Source organism: Cyanistes caeruleus, chromosome 6 (genome assembly GCF_971803275.1).
Source record: "Cyanistes caeruleus chromosome 6, bCyaCae1.hap1.1, whole genome shotgun sequence".
NCBI classification, from domain to species: domain Eukaryota; kingdom Metazoa; phylum Chordata; class Aves; order Passeriformes; family Paridae; genus Cyanistes; species Cyanistes caeruleus.
Genome location: NC_141706.1, coordinates 7981736 through 8002114, shown reverse-complemented (window position 1 = coordinate 8002114; position 20379 = coordinate 7981736). Strand labels below are relative to the sequence as shown.

The window sequence follows — 20379 nt, the reverse complement described above, 5'->3', positions numbered from 1 at the left end:
AGCAGGATTCCTCCGGGATGCAAGCCACCCTGTTGGGGGTTAGGTGTCCTTCCTTTTGTTCTGCTCCACCTAGGGAATTTTTACCCTTCACTGGAGGGGAAATCTTACTGCTGGTACTTAAGAAAGCATTGTGTTTGTCTGGGCCCAGGTGGGAAGGGGGGCAGAAAAAAGTGAGGTCGGTGGCAGCTGGGGGCTGGCTGGTTTCTTCAGCTGTAGAGCAGAAGAGCAGGACCCTTGCTGCGAGTTGTTGTGGCTGGGCAAAGGGAATTCACCATCGCCCAGACGGAGCTGCTGATTCTTCGTGTCCTTTTTCCTTCTTCATTGGTGGCCTTGCACCCCCTGTCCTGCTGGAACATGGCAGTGCCAGCCTCCGCCACAGAGCTGCTGATCCACCTCATCCACCAGCCCAGGATCTCTGCTCATCCCTCTGCTGATCCACCTCATCCACCGGCCTGGGATCTCTGCTCATCCCTCTGCTGATCCACCTCATCCACCAGCCCAGGATCTCTGCTCATTCCTCTGCTGATCCACCTCATCCACCAGCCCAGGATCTCTGCTCATTCCTCTGCTGATCCACCTCATCCACCAGCCCAGGATCTCTGCTCATCCCTCTGCTGATCCACCTCAGCCACCAGCCCAGGATCTCAGCTCATCCCTGCCGTTCCAGCTGAGTGTTCCTCAGAGCCCTGCAGGAGCACCAGGACTGCCCAAGGGGTTTGTGAAACAAAGCCTCTCCTCCATCCCTTCCCGTCTCGGCCAAGAAAGCTGTCACCGGGCCCCTGGTTCTGTTTTGTTGTTAATGCTGTAGTTATTGTTGTTTGTTTGCCCCATTTTACATACTAATAAAGAACTGTTATTCCTCAGATCTCTGCCTGAGAGCCCCTTGATCTCAAAATTATAGCAATTCAGAGGGAGAAGGTCTACTTTTGTTCCAAGGGAGGTTCCTGCCCTCCCTACCAGACACCTGTCCCCTAAACCGAGACACCCCCCTAGATAAAGCACATAACAATTCTCCTACCGACAGGATAAACTTTTAAACTCATTGATTTGTGTTAATTGCTGCTCTGAAAAAAGGACTTTTATCCATAGTTTCATATTTTTTTTAATTTATATTTATTTTATAGATGTGTAGAGGTCTAACATATTTATGTTACTCTATGTTACTTATATTACTCTAGCAAGGTCCTGGAAACCTTGGATTACCTCTGGCTCTTCTTCACTTCATTGCAAGCAAACTGACTTATAGAAGTCAGAAGAAACAGCATCAAATAAGACTTCCCTAGATTATTTGGGCCCATAATTATTCTTTTGATGCACACATGTGACTGTTTCTGGATCCATTTAGATATACCTTCTTGATTTATCAGAATCTTCCTCTTGCTGGATGAGCATACATAACAGACATATATTATTGCTAGGTTTATCCTTTCAGAACTATTCAAAAAAGGAGATTTTTACAATATGGGGTATAAAAAAATCTAATCAGACTAAGTAGATCTCTTAGAAGACATATGCATTATTAGGTCACATTCTAAATGTTGTGAGAAACATGGACAAAAGATGGTTAAAACCCAAAGAAAGCTTAAATGAGAGGGTGAGCAGTGATTTGTAACACAGGTGGTCACAAGAGTGATGGGTTAGGCACTGCATTATACACACCTCCTTGTTCACATCATTTAAGCCTTTTGATCCTTTTACATTTCTTTCCAAAGCAAATTAGCAGCATTACCTGCTATTATTTTTTTTTCCCCACTGGTTTCCCATAGGTTTCTTTGGGTTCTAGGCACACATCAATTATTAAAAGAAAAAGTCAGTGGCTGGATGTTAAAAATGAAAGAGAAAAATCTTTGATTTTTCAGCGTTTGGTCTTTAGGTCTAGTGTGTTTCTTTTATTTCTCGTGTCAGGAAAATTAATCCACAAACACCAGAGGTTTATGTCCAAAAAGGATATAAGTAAAAGGAGTCCCTTTACTTTATTTGAATAAAGGGAGAGGCCATGGGGCATTCCCCTGGGGGAATAGCCCTTCTCTTTCCCCATAGGCTGAGGTACTTGAGAGGCACAGACTTCCTGGAATGTCTGATACCTAAGATTCCCCTCTAATATATATATAACTCTCCCTCTTAATTTTTAATTCTTAGGAATTTATGGTGTTTCCCCAGTGTCTCTTTCATCTTTCAATATCCAGTTTCATTTACCAGCAAATCTACAGTGTAAAGGCAAATATCCTTTTTTCCATTCACCCATCAGTGGAATCTTTCCCATTGTTTCTTTTATCTCTCAGTGCTAGTTTTATTTACCAGCAGACCCGCAGCTCATCTGTAAAGACAAATCTGTCATTCCTTTCACTCTGATTCTGTGATTATTTGGCTGACAACTGATCAATTCATAAACTCTTAGTCAGCAGGTATGCTTGTAAAAGTACCAAAACATGAAAGTATAAGCTGATATACCTATGCTTTCTCTCAGGTTTTTGTGGAGGATATTTTGGTCCTTCCCCTTGTGGTAAGAACAATAAACATTTCTTTCTGTTCTAGGTGATCCTTATTACATCTATTTAACAAGCTATTTTTGTTACTTAGTTTCTCAGCTAAAACCTTATCAATATAATAATTAGCAGGACCAGACCCTGGAATAGAACTTTCTTCTGTTAGATAACTAGCAATTACACAAATATACTCCCAAGAGGAAGAAGTTTGTCACAGCTGGAAAAAGAGAAACTCAGGTCCAAGAGCAAGCCAGAAAATAGAGATAAGGGTTTCCACAAAGCACATAACTATCTAGAATAGATGACTGTATGTTTATCTTGTCAAGATAATTATGGCTGAAATTATTCACCCACCTTCCCACCAGTTCTGCACTTCCAACTCCAATTAACAAATTCACTCTGGAGCTTTCTTTCAATGCTTAATGCCATCTTCCCCCCCTTCCCCTTAAAAATGAGAACACTGGTGAATAATTTACAATGTCTAGAGTGCTTCTTTAAATATATAATATTTAATATAAATTTAAACTGAAGATCAAAGCAGATTCCTCAAAATACAAAAGCCAAGGTTATTTTGACTGTTCATTTCTGCTGTTTAAAAGGAGATGGTCAACACAAAAATTTGGAGCATTCCATATAAGAGATCAGAATCAGTCTTGTACAAAGCCAAAATCCTACAAATGAAGTAATCTTTTGGATACTAACAGGAAACCCCCCAAAATAGTTAAGGTATGCAATTTACAAAGACATTATTTTATTCTTTGTAGACACAAATACTATTTAAAACAGAAAAGGTCAGACAAGTAACATTCCACATAAGTGATTCATGTACCAAGTATGCAATAAACTGAGAATAACCAAACTTTATTCTATGAATGAAACATCTGGGCCCTGAATATCTGTAAACAGTTTGAAACTAAAACTGAAATTTGAAGATATTGTCCGGAGTTGCTGGAGTGTAAATCAAAATTACAAAGAATCCTGCAGCTCACTACATGTTTGTTCAGCATTTCTAATCTCATATGAAACTGAAAATGTTCAGAAGAATTTAAGTGAAACAACATTTCTAACAAGTTTGACATTCATTTTCCAGGAAGATTAAACTAATACCTAACCTGCATTCAGTCTCTATAGGTCACTGAGTCCAGATAAATGAGCTGATTTGTGAATGTATTACACACACTCTCCTACCTGTATCTGTACATACTCAGGGAGTCTGAGGATTAAGCCACCACAATACTTATTTTAGTGAAAATTATTCATTATGAAATATTTTATTTCATACTGTATTTGAAAGCCAAAATGTTTATTCTGGCTTCAGCTGTTCTTTTTTGTTTGTTTTGCTTAAAAGCTGAAGAGTCATTTTTGAAGCAAACATTTAGAATCAAGAATTCATTCAGAATCCAGAATTCTCATTCAGAAATAATGAGAAAAACATATCAGTATTTTTAATGACTTATTATTTCCAAATGAATCAAGAGGTAAAGTTAGAGAGATGCTTATTTTCTCATAAACTTTAGCATATACAAAAATAAAGTGCACAGCTCTAGGGGAAAAAATCTAAACCTAGCTAAAATGATTTTGAGGACACTTAGGTGACAAGAGGTCTGCTGAAATGGCTCTTTCAAAATATATTTTCTGCTGCAAATATGAGTTCCATCTAAATTTGCTTTTCTTCTGTAATATAAACAGCCAAATCTGTAATATGAATGCATTTAAATGGAAAATATGGGTCTAGAATTATGGACCCATATTTGCAGATTGAGAGTATCTGTAGTAAATTCAATTGATGCGGATTCACGTTCCTGTATTTGAGGAAAATTAGTTGGTACTGACCTGATCACTGAATATTTAATTGACCTGTTAGAAATTACATTAAAACACTGTGAGTTGTGATGACATTTTCTTAATAGCTGCTTCAGTTCACTGTACATGTGTGGAAAACGAGATTTTAAATTTACCTATTATGGGATAAACCCTACTCCATCTAGAAACTCGTATCTCTGGTGCTAGCTGAAGCTGACAGAATGAGGTTCTGTGCATAAATTCACTACAGAATTTGATTTGATTTATCATGGATTGCCATGTTATCAGAATGACAGGATTTTATTTTGAATTAGTTTTTAATGAAATTTATTAATTCATTTTTTATACCAATATATCCATGGCTCACACATATATTTCTGTTTAGTGAGGAAAGTGTTAAAGTCCATCACTAATACAGTATTTTTAAAGCTCTACAGTACCATACATTTAAACAATCTTGGAAACTTAAGAAGCTGTTTCAAGGTAAGCAAAAAAAGCAGAGTTCATCTCTGTGCTTCCTAGAACATCTGATTCAACACTTTTCTTTGAATAGTTGCTCATGACAGAGGTCATTCTATATTTTGTAAAGTTTTAAAATTCAGTCACAATAGAGCTTATTAAATGAAGAGCTCACAAGAAAGACATTAAGGCAGAGACTTCTTAACCCTCACAATCAAGGGAGAAAAAAGTAGCCCCCACTGTCACACTGCTTGAAGCAGGACAGATTTCTCATATACAGAAAACGTGGAAGGCAATCACAGCTTCACAATTTCCTGGTGCCTTTCATCTAAACGCCACGTAACACTCAAGAAACATTAATGAAGTAAGCTGCTTAACATATCTGAAAAGTACAGTAAGGAAGGAATGTGGGAGAGTTTTGGCAGATATCCTAGTACCCTGAAGTTGCTGATCATAAAGTGATCCAAAGCAATGTTTGAAAGGCATGAAGAAAAAAATGTCATCTTTTTTCATAATCTAAAGAGTGCTTTGTAGAAAGTTAAGGTAAAAAACACTAATAAGATATTGCTGGTTGAGTAATTTTTAATATATGCTGTTTGTCAATGAAAAAAAAAAGCAAGAATTAAGAAGAATGTTCATGAAAACATAGTGATTTTGAAATCACATCTGTTACTTAGGTTATCATCCATTTCTCAGCTTCCAGAGATCCTAAGAGTTCCATTTAAGTTTTAAAAATACAGGACTAGTTAGCAAACCAGAAAAATGAAAATTTAAGTTACATTTAATTAAACTCTTCAGATTATTTAGCAAAGGTGTGAACAACTTTCCACAAAAACAGTAGCTTGAATGTTAAAAACACATCTGGGCATTAGCACTTCCTGTTCTTGTAAGGCTTGGAGAGAAAATTATCACTGTGTAATGATTTTAAATCATCACAAAACCATTAAAATCTCACATTATGAGGTAAAACACACACACACACACACACACACACACACACATACACACACACACACACACCATCAAAGATTTTCCTAGAATTCTGTGAATTTCTCTAGGAAACTTCAGTCAGTGTGAATAAAGAGCTTTCTGTTAGTGTGTATCCTCTCATGAAGCACATCTTCATACAGCCTAAGAATGTAGCATCATTTGAAGCCAGTATTTGAACATTTTTTGGAAATGTTCCTCTCATAGTTTATTAAAAAATAGCAACAGTTAAGAACTGGACTCAGACTGTAACATCCCTTTCATTTCAAAGTATATAGTTGCAGCTTTTAGAATTATTTTTCTCCTAATACAGATGAAGCTAAAACATTTATTAAAAAAACCTACAAAATGTCCTAACTATAGAAAAATATCAGTGATAAAACATCATTAGAAGCATTTAACATCAGAGCAACAAATTCTTGGCTTCATCACCTTAATTCAGCTACATTAAACAAAACATTTTGTTAGATGGCAATGATAAAGTCTTGTGTGTCTTGGCAGGAAAATATAATGGAAACCCCAGTAACAAGTTTTCTCATTCTGTTCCTTTGCTCTGATAAACCACATGTTCATGGGTTTTGAATAAATAAGTCATAAATAACAACAGGACTAAACCAAAATAAAATTGTTCATGTGTTATCTTACTGTATACCTATCACCTTCACTATTGTTCAAGGGTTTTTGGCTCCCATTTATACAAAGCTCTCTTCCATATTTGTGCACAGCAGAAAAGAATCCACGAGTCTGGGCTTTACCAGCTGCTGAAAATCTGAATCTTCCAGTCCATCAGGACTCATAACTGCTAATCTCCTCAAGGCTGCCTAGAAAAACAAAACAGCATCATTGAAATGCAGTCAGGTTTGGCAAAGTCTTCATTGCAGGAATCCATTATAACCATATCTAAATAACAGCCAGAACTCAAAACTGAACTGTGCAGGTCTGTGAATTCTGCTGCTGGGTAATGTCTCCTTACTGTCTTCATCTTCCCTCATGCAAAGTTATTAAATGACAATTCTATTGGGCCACATTACTTTTAGACCTGAGCAGCAGGTCTAAGTACAGTACAAGCCCTCAGACACAAATGACAATACCTATCAGAGCTTGAAGCAGCTTATGTCTCAAGGACAATATTTTTGCCACATTTTTATCAGAAAAAATCTTCAGGCAGTTACTAAAACATCAGGAGAAGCAGAATTTCTGAGACAGGGAGGTAGGTAAGGTCTCAAGCAATAGGCATGGATTCAAGGAATGTGCAGCAACAACCTCAGTGAGACAGAAGAATCATAGTCTGGTTTGCTGCCATTGCTCTGGGGTCTCTGCTCTAACCACTCAAGATTAACAAGCCTTCCTGGCATGTAGGAAGAATAATCACAGCATTTTCTATGCTCACATTTATACTTTCATCATCCTGAATGAGACCTGCTTAAATGAACAAGCTGCAATAACCAAGCTTTACTTTTACATTTAAAATAGCACTAATATCATAAAGCACTGTCAAACAATATTCTTCAGCCTTCATTCACTAGAGCTTGTGCTCCAAGCCTAGATCACACATGTCCCCAGGGCCCTGTCACAGAATGCTTGGTGAAATCATTCAGCTCTGGCTTTTGGCTCACAGTCCATGCAGTGCAGATGGGATCTTTCTCTTGAGCAGAGAAAGTGTCAAGCTTCTCTTGCCCACTCCTTGGCTGGGCACTATATTGTCTTGGTGACACAAATAGAACAAAAAATTGGATTGGAGTGGAAGCAAGACATATCTTTTCCCCTTTTTGGATGCTTTACATAAATATTTTCATATATATGTGTGAGTGCAGATAAAGGGTTGCTACCCCCATGACTCAAGGCTAATTTCAATAATCATAGAATCATCACAGAATGGGATTTAGGAATTAATGAATCCTTAAATTCCAAAGTGTTCCAAGGAAGTATTTTGGTGCCAAATAATGTGAAGATGGAGCCATTTTTTCTTTATGTGCTTAAATCTTCAATTTGAGGATGAATAATTGACAGCATACAGGATTATGCTTAAGGGTAAAAGCAGGAGACCCTAAAATGAATTTAAAGCATTTCTGCAATACTTTTGCATTTTGAAATCTAAAGGGATGTTTTCTCCTTAATTTTCCAGTGTAAGCATGAAAGGAAGACTAAAATGTACATACCAGACATGCCACTAAAACAGAATCACTGTTATTTCTTTCTGTTGGTGATCTGCAAAGTTTAATCAGGCGAGGAATACCTGAGTGCACAAAAGAGTGTCAGGAGAAATACTTTAGAAAAACAACTTCTTATTCTTCTTATTTTGTGATATTTTTTAGATTCATCATGTTTATCTTTTTTAGTAGATATGATCTCTATTGCAAAGTTGATATGCAAATATTTAAGGGACTTTCCACGGAGCTCTGCAGTTCAGAGCAGTCATAATTAATGATTGTAAAGCATAAACAAATAAATTTGGTTTACATGCTGCTGCAGTTTCAGAGTGGAAATTGTGACCTCCATTTCTTCCCTACCAATCATCCCACACACCCTTAAAAAAACTCCTAGCCAAAGAACACATTCCCTCCCATTGGATTCATCACATCTGGAGCTGCTGGGGTCCCAGTTTTCTGTGCCCTGACAGATCCTGCCCGAGGCAGCAGTGTGAGCTGGCACAGTAAGGCACAGCTACGTGTTGAGTGGGTGCTGCACCTCAGGTTCCTCTGGGGAAAGAGGAAGAGGTTTATTTAGCTCCATATCCTCAGTCATCCTCTGGACTGACTTTATATGGAATATCTTTCATAAAGTTTCCCAAGTGAGGATAAAAATTAAAAAGAACTTCTCCATGGCTGGCAGTTCCCCCCTCTTTCAGTGCCATTAAGCAGGAGGAACATCCTTACAGCTGAGTTTTACTGCTGCATCTGCCACCTCCGGATCTCGGCTGAGCCGTGCCAGGGTAACTGCAGATTTCTGCTGGACTCGCTCACAAGCTGCAGCTTCTGCTGGATTTCCCGAGGAGGATTTTTCAAAGAGCATTTCCATTAAAAGTTGAACACCTAAAAGAATGCAAGAGCTGTCGTTATCCACTCTCCAACAAAAAAAAAACTCAGTGCAAGAAAGTGAAGGGAAGAGGAAAGCTGGGTTAATACAGACCAGCCACTGCCCAAAAAGGGAATGAATAAAGAATACATGAAAAGAGAATACATAAATGAAGGCTGCAATTTTGACATCAACACCCAGGTGCATGCGGTCTATGTGTAAGTCCTTCTTCACTAGGAAGCTACAGAACTTCTGGATCTAGAAAATTACTCTTTCCTCCTCTAAAATTTTGTATTTTAAATTTCACTAATTTATTTCAGTCAACCAAATGTAATTCTTTATTTTCTTCTAATTTAACCTAAAGGTAATCACAACCTGAAAAATCTGTAGTGATATATTTCAGGTCTCTAAATGAAGTTTCACTCTCATTTAAGGTATTTTTTTGTTTGTTTGTTTACATGTTTTTAAGCAAGCCTTTGAAAGTTTCCTTCTCAAACTGTTTAAGAGTATTTTAGAATGAGGAATCCTTTAATGAAGGAAATTATGAAATTCTGTTTCTTGAAGTTTACTGTGTGACTAACTCTTTGCTCCAGAAGAGACAATGTCATCAATGTCAAAGCAGATTCATTAATTTATCGTTGTCTGTAGGAGCTGATATTCTTCTTGTAGCACCACAAAAAAAACAACATGATGATTTTTGTTTTCTAGATTATTTTAAGTGTAAAGACAATTATGCACTATTAGACTCCATATGCTATTAGGCATCCAGATTACATCAGGTAGCATCAGAGAATTTGAACTGTTAAAACATTTGCATAAATAATTCAGAGAATTACCATCAGAGCCATGCAGCTAGATAATTATCAATCAACATACAAAAAAGTCAGAGTTGAGAAGAAAATACCTACATGCTCCAGCATTTGAAGATTGTTCTCAGAATGTGGCCTCTGACTAGCACCTGCTTATTATAACATTATGCAGTCACTAAAAAGATTTTACACAAGATGAGTACCAGCCCCTCTCAAAAGCCAGGGGGAAAATGCTTCTTGTGAAATTCCATGACAGAGTATACACACAAATTTTACCTGTTGTCATTGTCCCTGACAATCCGCTGCAGTGTCTAGCATGAGTTCGGCCTACTTGGCCTAGCAAAGCAATATATGTGAGTTTTCACTGTAATTTAATGTTTCCCACCAAAAAAAGAAAAAAAAAAGAAAAAAGCAAAGGCACCCATCTTATTATATTGCTTGGCCTTGAATTTGCTGGCAGGTGCATTAATAAGGCATTTACATCTTACCACAATATTACCAGTCTTACCACAATACAGGCTGCTGAAACACTTTTTACTACTTTGCTTTGCATCTAGAAATAAGTCACACACACAGAACACCAGCAACGTGCTCACAAAGGCAAAGTTTCCTAAAACAGTGGCATTATATTTTGGTTATGCAGAACCATTCCCAGGACTCATTTTGCACCCTGCAGCAATGTGCAATATCCAGCAGAGATAGGATGCAAAATGAAGCTTTATTAGTGAAGCCTTTCTCCTTTACTGTGTAATTACTACACTCCCATCTACTCAGATTCTGCAGAAATAAATAAAAAATATAATTCAGCTGAAATACATACCATTTCCTTGAATGATTTCTGAAGCACACTGGTCCAACACAGACATGTTTGCCAATATTGTTACCACCTGTTGTTAAAAGGAGAAGGAAAAAATAAAGTCTAGTCTTACAATTCACTAATATTAAATATAACTGTGGTTCATAAAATAAATATAGCAGAAATACGGAAAATATTTGGGAGTGCTGTTATTGTGCTGAATCGGTTCAGGTGACTTGCTAAGAAATCCTTGCAAGATATTTGGAGTTTTGAGCTTGGATTCAAGGGAATATTTAAGGAATATTCTTCAGTTTCGTTGGAGTCAAGAATTGTGTGCATGTCAAGGCACAGTCTTAAAAGCAACTGGACTTAAAATTCTGTTTATACCTTTCCAGAGGTAAAGAATCATGGTTAGGCTTTGTACCAACACATTCAGTGTTGATATGTGCACAAGCACATTCTGAGGTCTTGACTTACAGAATTTCTTATCCCAAATAGCTTTAACTGTTTCTGAGACTAGGTGAAACTCAACTTGCTTAAAGTGATGCAGCAAGCCACTGACAGGGACTGGACCCTGTGGTGCTGCTGGATTTCAGTCAGCCATTCCCTTCACTGATATTGCATATTTTCTCACACGTCCTGCAAAACATTCTTCTCAATCCTTCAGATAGTTTTCTTTTTGCATGCAGACACATCCCAATATGAACAGCATATGTGAGAGACCAAATAATAAATGCTAGAGGTAGTCAGAATGCAAAACAGAAATAATATTCTTTCTTAAGAGGTTTCAAATTTTCTCTAATCATTGACCAGCCTCAAAACTAATGGTCAGTTTTGGAACTGGTTATCAGCTTTTTTAATAGTACAGTGTCAGTTCAGAAACCAGCAAACTTCTGAAATGTGAGGAGGCATGAGATCAAATCACCATTCTGCTCTCACTTTGCCATTTTAAAAACAAGGGTGACTCATTTCCGATGCTGTGACAGAAAGGTCTTCCACTTTTGAAGTTTGTGTTACAGTGTCATCTCTCTGAATAAATATACTTACTTAGCGTGCAAATGAGTTGCTGAAACTCTACAGAGTGACAGGTAGAAATATGGTAACTTGGTGTATGTCTATGTATTTATTCCATATTAATTACTAACTGTGTTGCAGGCAGAGTGTATATGTTTTCTCATTCTAAATTATATCCTGTTAATGAAAATTGCTTCCTCTGTGCAGAATCTGTATGTACCCCATGTGGCTCTCTAAGACACAGATGAAGAATTCAATTAACCACAATTTGAATACATGCCAATTATTCCACTGCTTGAAGTTATTTTTTCTAATAAGTATTTTCAGACATAAAAGTAGTTTGTGTGCATCTTTTGAGACTAAAAAATTATTTGAGGTTATAGCTATATTTCTTTTGTGTTGATTATGTGGCCACAATATTTTGCAATTCTAAAGGGTTTGTATGTCACCTTATCCAAAAGGGTGTAAAAAAGACCCTTATGATCAATGACCATCAAGTTCTACCTATATTAATTTTAAAATCTTAGTAGGACTCAAAAGGTAGTTAAGTCATAGATCAGCTCACTCCATAAGGATAGATTTTTTTTTCCCAAGTAAATTTTTCTGTGATGTAAAACATGTAAAAAACCAGGATAATGTAAAAATACAATAGGCAAGCAGAATAAGGAGTGATAATAAGAATAATGCTCTATTTCTCCTACACTTTCCTATTTTAAAGTTCATGCAACTTACATGAAAATTTCCTCTGTAATACAAACAAAATTCAAGGAAGTTTCCTATTAAGGATGAACTCTAGAGGAAAACACAAACAAATGTAGGCTCAATTTGCTTCAGAAAGTGACACTTCTGTGAGCACTGGTATTAATGAAGTCTTATCTCTTTTGGATTTAGAGTTGATCAAAAAACATAAATAAATGTTTTCCAGTAGGTTCTCTGCCACTTTCTTTTTTCTTTTTTGTCTCATGATACAGAGGCTTACACTGCAGTCTTTATCTTTGCTTCTTTTCCCATTATCTGGCTCCAAATTTCAAAAGCCTTAGGCAGTCTCAAAAATATCTACAAAGTCCTGTTGAATCAGCAAACCAGTTCAGTTGTTATTGTGAGATGTGGAGCACACAAACAGATACAGATAAAAGTGACTGCCTAAACCTCATTTCATAGATGAAAATTACTGGAAAAAAATAAATACCAAAACCTCTTTCAGAACTGAAATGACTTTGAAATAATTGACTTTCAGCTATTTAACATGGAATCTCTACTGTTCAACTGTAATTTTTAATATTAATTTCATTAATTGCTCAAGCAATTGATCCTGTAAGAGAGCCCACTCCCTGATTACAAAGCACAGGCACCCGACTCAGTTTATGATTCTTGCAGTTTTTCTGGATTCTTTCTGGATTCCTAAGGAATACAACGAACTTGTGGTCAACTCCAAGTGTAAGAAAGAAGAAATCCTGATGACAGGATACATGAGCTCTGGTCATTGCCTTCCTACCATGCAGAAGGAATGTGCTGAAGCCAGCCACCAGTTTCACTACCCCAGTGATGTCTTGACCTGTGGGATTTGTACGTGTGTTATTAAGCAAATTTTGTCAGGGAATCCAGCATAATTCCCTACCCCAGGACCTGTATTTCTGCCAAGCAGATCTGCTTTGGAGGTGGATCTTGACCCACGCATTTCCAATATTTGTATTTTAGCAGTGCTCTCTCATAGACTGACCCAGGCTGCTCCACATTCCATTCTCTGCTATCCAAACCCATCAAGAATTGTGGGTGCCTCTCTAGAGAAGGAGCCTGCTAAACCTGGTGGCTGCAGTTTTCTCTGTGATCTGGAAGCTCTAAATTCATTGTACTAATGAGAAAATCCACAGAAAAATAGCCTTCATCAAGAAATAATCAGCACAGAATCAGAGAATTGGCTTGGAAGGGACTCTAGAGATAATCTAATTCCAATTCCTATCATAGGTAGAGACATTTCCCACTTGATCAGGTTGCTCAGAGCCCCATCCAGCCTGGCATTGGACATTTCCAGGGATGGGACATCCACAGTGTCCCTTGCCAACCTGTTCTTGTGCCTCATCACCCTCACAAAGAATTTCTCCCTACTATCTAATCCAAGCCCTCTCTCTCTCAGTTTGAAGCCATTCCCCTTGTCCTGTCACTATGTGCCCTTGTAAAGTCCTTCCCCATTTCCCTGTTGGCTCCCTCAGGTCCTGGAGGGCCTGTGACATTTGTTTGCCATCAGAGGGAAGCTGGATGGATGATTCAGGTCAGTGTCACAAGTTACAAGCACAGGAACAGACCTCCAGGGCTCCTCCTGTGCTCAACACCTGCCTGTTTCGGTGTGCTCAACTCTGCACACCTAAACCACGGGGCAGTGAGACATGGGAAAAGGCAAAATGTCAGGAAAGGAATTCTCAGACCAGCTCATGTTTTAGCACCTTTTGAAGGGGCACCAACTTAGCAAAGTATCAACACACAGAGATTTCACTGGGAGTGGCAAGATTTTTCACAAGAATAAGAGACTAAGTAGGTAACTTTCAGAACTTAAAAAAACCCACACCCAAAATCAAGAAGCTTTGAAGGTTCATCTTTAAATGGTTTGTTGATGAAGTGAGTATGCAGAGATATTTGAGGGGCCCCTTAATGTCGCTGTAGGACACGGAATGATTCGCATGGACATGGTTCGATGCATGATAGGGAAAAAAAAGGATTTTATTTTTGTGACTCCAGTATTTATAGATTTTCAGCAATGACCAGGGACTGGATAGTTAGGCTACCACTTTCCCAATCACACTGGTCCTGAGAAACACCCATCAAAAGATGTTTCTTTGAAAGAATGTAAAACATCTATGTTTATAGTTACTTTCCTGCGAAAGTGGCTAGAAACTATGAAAACAAGATCAGAAGGTTTAATTTTTAGGGTGACACCTTAAGGCCCATGGAAAATTTCCCTGTTTAATAACTTCAAAAAGAATGTAATTATTTCATATTTTTCAAATGTCAATACAGTATCATCATCTTAGTCCTGAAGCTGCTCTGGAAATTAATCTGAAATCAAATTAAAAATGTCTATTTTTATAGGCAAAATAAGAAGACGTATTAAACACAGATACATCTCTAATGACAATATCATACATTATTATAAAATTGGCAGTCTTGATCTTTTTTGGTTATTCTATATATACTTCATAATTTAAAATTTGTTTCTATTTCCACATAGTTTCCTTCCACTCCCTCAGACTTTCACACATATTGAATTTATGAGTGGTGAACCGCCCTTTTAAGTTCTGTAGTCTGCTTTGCCCTGAACTGTAAGACTTTCAGTTGTCAAGAGCAATTTAAATTTGAGAAACCATGGTTAATCAAGAACCTTTAAAATAATTTTCTTCAAACAACAGTCACCTTGGAATTTTTTTTTTGCTAAATTATGTAATTACTAACACTATAATAAAAGTTTTCTAAACAACTAATGGTGACTAATGCTCATCAACCAGTGTACAAAGGTGCTGTATCTTTGTTGGAAAAGTGAAAACTAGATATAAATGCTTTGCTAGAAAATAAGATACACTGAGAGTGTAAATCTGTAGTTATCAAAGAGATTTAAACTTAAAGAACATGTAAGAAACAGAAGGCTTCTCTGAAAACTTTCCCTTAGTGGCAGATTTAAAAAAGTTTTTCCCTTTATTGTGAAACCAACTACTAAGGAAGAAAGATGCCAAAGGATTTGGAGGATGAAAGCACACATTTTAGCCAGCTAAAAGGACACTATCTTCCACAATTGAGGGTCCCTCACCTCATTTGTGGGAGGGGGAAGTGTCTACAGAGGTGGAAGGTGTGGTGATAATATACCTTTATTAACAATGAAGGCACCCTTCTCAGTATGCTTTTATCAACAATCCTGACATAATAAAATATTAAAATATAATAAAAAAGAAAGACACAAGCTCAAAACAAGAATTAGAAAGTAATTTAATAGAGTGGCAAAGTAAATCAATATAGAATTGCTAATTCTCTTAGTTAATTACTCCTTTAGGGTTGATTCACTGCTAAGTAATATTAATTTTTGTACATATTATAAGAGCATTTTGTAATTCATTCAAATGACATAACCATAAATCATAGTGTGTCTGTAAAGTTCCAGACAGCCATCCTCAGAAACAAAGTGGCACAGAAAACTGTTCAGAAGCAAGACAGAATCTCTGTTTCTGAAGGTAGGTTAAAATCATCTGAATGTCACAATTCAAGATCCATCCACAGGGAGACAGCAAAAGAGTGCATTTAGCAGGCATCAAGAACCAGCATTACAGCAAACTGAGGAAGAAAAAAATCTCTCAAGATATTATCTATCAGGAGAAAAAACTTCACTAAGAAATCTCTGGAAATTTTCTCTGGGACATGATATTGCATAAAACCAGAAAATAACTCAAATTTCTTCTGATAGCGATTTTTGTGATTGGGAATTTAGTTTTTCTTCCTGAAAACAGAAAACAAATATGCCTAGATGAGCAGAAGCAACTAACATCCCCCCAAAATAATAACAGTGGTTGGAGACAGAATCTGCTTCAAATGCTAGGTTTATTCTGAGACTGTGCCAGGGAACTGTATTTTTGGCATGCTGAGGCACAGCAACAGAGACTAAAGCTGTAGGAAATTTACATTTTGGAATGAAGGAAGTTTTTACCACATTTTTATTTACTTTACTTCCTATTGCTGACCAATCTAGATAAGGAATAGGCAGAATAGCCAGGTTCTCACATGATTTGTTTTAAATGAGAACAAAGGACATGCACCCTGTATGGGTCCCATTGTGAAAGAACACATCCCATAAACCAAGGCTTATGACTAAATGAGTGATTGAGCTAGTGGCCACAGTTTTCTGTATTTCAGGTTAAAACCTGTGGTGAGGGAAAGAATAACTTTCTCTCAGACTTCCTTCAAGGTGTTAAAAAGCTTCTCATGTTTTGAAACAGACTCAACCAGCCAAAGGCACCCAAGAGATCTGATCTCCCCAGAGCAGAGCACAAATTAGCCTTTCAACACAAGTTAGTTTTTTGACTGAGTTGAGGTTTTATTCTTCCAACTGAACCCCTTGCACTGCAAGTGGGAGCACATTGTCTTATCCCACACAGAATCTAAAATATGAAAGGCAGGATTGTAACTAAACAGGAATTTACCTCAAAAAGCTTTGGTGTTTAAGACAGTCAGTTTTGGACCCCTGAAATACAACTATCCATAGCACTGACCATATAATGCCAGTCAGTACTGGTAATTAGTTATGCTGGTCACATGTCCATGAAAAAACAGAGATAAGCAGTTAAAAAGAAAAAAAAAAAAAGACATCGGGAAAATTATTACAATCTTACATAGGAAACTAATTGGAATACCATTAATATAATGGCGTGGTTAAAATTCAGATAGTCAGGTGACTTTGGCATAATTTTCATTTTTGCATCTGTTCCTAGCAGTCATGTTTCTCTCTTGATTTATTAAGCTTTTAAAAATAACTTAATTTTTAAATTTATCAGTTCTCTTTCTAGCTATATTACTTGAAATCATGTTTTCTCAGTGTGATCTAGTCGATACTGGAAAGGATCCCACAGTTTTAATGTACAGTTTATCAACCACAGTGCACAGTCAGGCTTCTCAGAGGGAATTCCAACCACATATCTAATGATCATGGCACTAATGTCAGAGCAGGATGTTAACAGAGACCTGTGCAAGAAAACAGTGCTGATACCCTTTTAAAAGGCCTTGTTAGTAAACTCCCCAGTATTCAAGAAACTCAGACTGAGATGTAGTACTGCAAGATTCTTCCATACAGAGAAGGATTTTCCAAGGAAATCTTAAAGAACTGTTAATACCCTTCTCATTAAAAACATTACTCTCAAAATCTTTCACGGGGGATTCAGCAACATTTAAAAATGAAAACTTCTTTGTATTAAAGTAACATCTGTCTCAAATCTCCTTTTGACACTACAATCTTCATTTAAGGCGGGGGGGAAAAGTGAGGGAAGGCAGTAAAAACAAACACAAATGCCTGATAAGGAAAAAAGGTGAAGAGCAGAGAAAAGAATCTAGAGAAACCTAGAGGAAGAATGGTATTTAGGATTTAAAAGCTTAAATGACACAGAAGATATCAGTGTCAAACCCAGCAGCATCTCCCAACTACAAACAGGAAAGAATTTATTAGGAAAAAAAAATAACAGCAACCATTTCCAATTTTTCCTTCTAGCTTAAAAGTCTTTCTCCACCTTAAACTGTTTTGAAACATAATTCACTGATTTTAGACTTAGGCATAACCACTTTAAAATGGATGTGTTCACTGCACATTAATTCTTTGTCTGCCTGTATAAGAGAAGATCAAAGGTGTTAGGCTATACCTCCACAACTTCACAGGTAAGGTGAGAATACTAACAGCACTGAAGAGACAGGTGGGAATGCAGAGAGAAAAAATTTGTCATACATAAACATCGTGTACCCAAACACACATATTTCATATTTTTCTATGTTGAGTCTAAGATGATGGCTAAAGTCAAGAAGATCCTGAATAAGGAGTTTGGCTAAACCCCTCTTCTGACAGATTTTAAACTCCATTAACACTGCTTATACTACACTGCTAAATTTAGGCATGAACCCTTCTGAAAGGATATCTTGATGCTTTTTTGAAGTAAAAAACCTGCTCTTCAGAAAACAGCTGTCTGCAGAAAGAAACAGAATGTAGGACATTGATATTCTTTTTGACCCAAAACTGAGGACTAAGGAATCTGGAAAATACTGCTTGATGATCGTTCTTATACAATGCATTTTGTTACAAAACTAAGGAATCTCAGTATAATGTTGCTGACTGTGGAAACAGTCACATGCTTCTATAAAATGGACAACTATAATCTTGTTCATCAATAAGTTCAGCTCTCAGTTCTAGATTTCTTTCCTGACCTAATCTAACACAGCCTGGGAAATGAAAGAAGAAAGATATTGGTTTTTGGATAGCGATGATGGGAAAGGTTATTTTATCATTTGGACAAAAAGACTTTCCTGAAGTCAAAAGGCAAAATAATTTTAGAGGTCCTTGAGCAGTAAAATAGTTTTTGCAGCCAGTACACAATCTACCCAATATCCAACACCTGGGCACAATGTTATTTATTTCTACCATCAAAGAGTGATAACTAATAGTAATTCTATGTCCTGTATAGAAAGTCATTGTATGAATTTAAGATGAGATACAATGGCACAAAGGAAAACAAAGTTCAGTGTTCCTTCTCTGCATTTCAGCTGTCTTACTCCCAGTTTTGGCTCATAGTAAAGCACAATTCAGTCTACCAAAATAGAATTTTCTTAAATCAGCATTAATGCTAAAGTAATAATATATTTAGAAATTTTAGGTTGTTTTCTATAAGTAGTTGTGTTACTTAAATTAAAATTTTGTATGAAAAACAGAGCATTTAAGTCTGAGGGGCTCTTTTATAAAATTTTATATTATTCAGACCATATTTTGTTTTATCTTTTATTAATCATCTTACTTTGTTTAACTGTTTCAACCCTTAGTATAAGTCAATTCCAAACCATCTGTTTCACTGGCACACATGACTTGATCATTCAGAATGGACGCTAGTCCATGAAAATACATTTAACATTTGTTGCATAATCCAAAATAAAATCTTTAATCTAAAAATTTTCAAACCTACTCATCTTTAATGTAAATCTCCTTAGGCAAATGTCTATTGTCTGGGACATAATATTATATATTATGTATATAATATATAATATATAATATATAATATATAATATATAATATATAATATATAATATATAATATATAATATATAATATATAATATATAATATATAATATATAATATATAATATATAATATATAATATATAATATATACTATATAATATATAATATATAATATATAATATATATATATTATATATTATAGATTGGAAAAAGATATTGACTACATTACTTACCTAAAAGGATTTACAGTCAAAAACCAAAATGGCAATTTATAATGGCCTTATAAAATATAATATTGTAGTGCTGTTTTTCTTTTCAGCTGAGTGTATTTTCCTCATTGCAACTTTACACAGAGCAACTTAAAAGGCAAAATATTTCATGAGACTGCTGTAATTGGCAGACACCATCCCCACCCCACAAATACAAGACTGAAACAAGGGGAGCAATTCAGTCAAACACACACTTGTTCAGGAACTTGAAGGAAGCCTTCTCTTAAGGCTATTTAATTACCAAAACTGCTTGACTGGCAGCTCTTAAAGACAAGATGAGCAGCACTCAGATTCCACCTCAGTGTATATATGTATATTTATATAGTTCTATATTTTATATAAAATTTTATATATTATTTTGTAGTTCCCACTGCTGCAGGAGCCAAGGAGTCATCTCAGAAGCTTCCTGCAGCACGCCACAGAGAGCACCACCCTTTCTGCTCTACTTTTTCATTCTGAGGAGGAAGGTAAAGTGTTATGGGGGATGAAATCTCCTCAGCTCTTGGAAGAAAGCCATTCAGTCTGCTGTTCATCTAGCTGGTGAGATGAACTTGCAGCTTGCAAGCTGCAAAAGGCCTGGAACTAGCCTGTCACCTAAAAAAAGCCGTATGTATTTCTTTCAATGTCTGCCTTCCTCATAAAAAGAAGGGGCTTGCTGTGCTACCCAAAGAGAAAACTGCAAATTCACAGCTGACAGCAGAATTCAGATGAGGGCATAAAGAAATAAAGAAATCAAAACCATGAGAGCATGCAGGAAGACTGAAAAAAAGAGAATGTGAAGGATTTTACATATGTGATAGTAGACAGCCATGTCAACACCACAGCTGATACCTCTGCCTAAAGGGCACTAAGTAATTATAGCTTAATTCTATCTTTTATACACAGTCCTGAGCTGAAAAATTAGTAAGTGCTACTAACATAATCTAAAACAGTCCTAGTCACCCCTCTAGAACACCAATAATTAGTTTCTAGGGTCCACTGGGCCTTAATCTCCAAAGC

At 36.6% G+C, this 20379-nt stretch overlaps 1 protein-coding gene across 10 annotated transcripts in view; it reads right to left on the bottom strand.

The window, feature by feature from the left end:
• Nucleotides 1-2973: 2973 nt before the first annotated feature.
• The window catches only part of INSC (INSC spindle orientation adaptor protein), a 130922-nt gene continuing 113516 nt past the window's right edge, over nucleotides 2974-20379 (bottom strand). For all 10 annotated transcript variants that reach the window (XM_023928634.2, XM_023928633.2, XM_086895426.1 and 7 more), the window contains 4 exons: nucleotides 10380-10446; nucleotides 8612-8767; nucleotides 7895-7971; nucleotides 2974-6556 (listed from right to left, as the gene is read on the bottom strand). In XM_023928634.2, coding sequence (XP_023784402.2) covers nucleotides 6428-6556; nucleotides 7895-7971; nucleotides 8612-8767; nucleotides 10380-10446 — 429 coding nt within the window. In that variant the 3' untranslated portion in view covers nucleotides 2974-6427. The remainder of the gene's footprint in view (nucleotides 6557-7894; nucleotides 7972-8611; nucleotides 8768-10379; nucleotides 10447-20379) is intronic.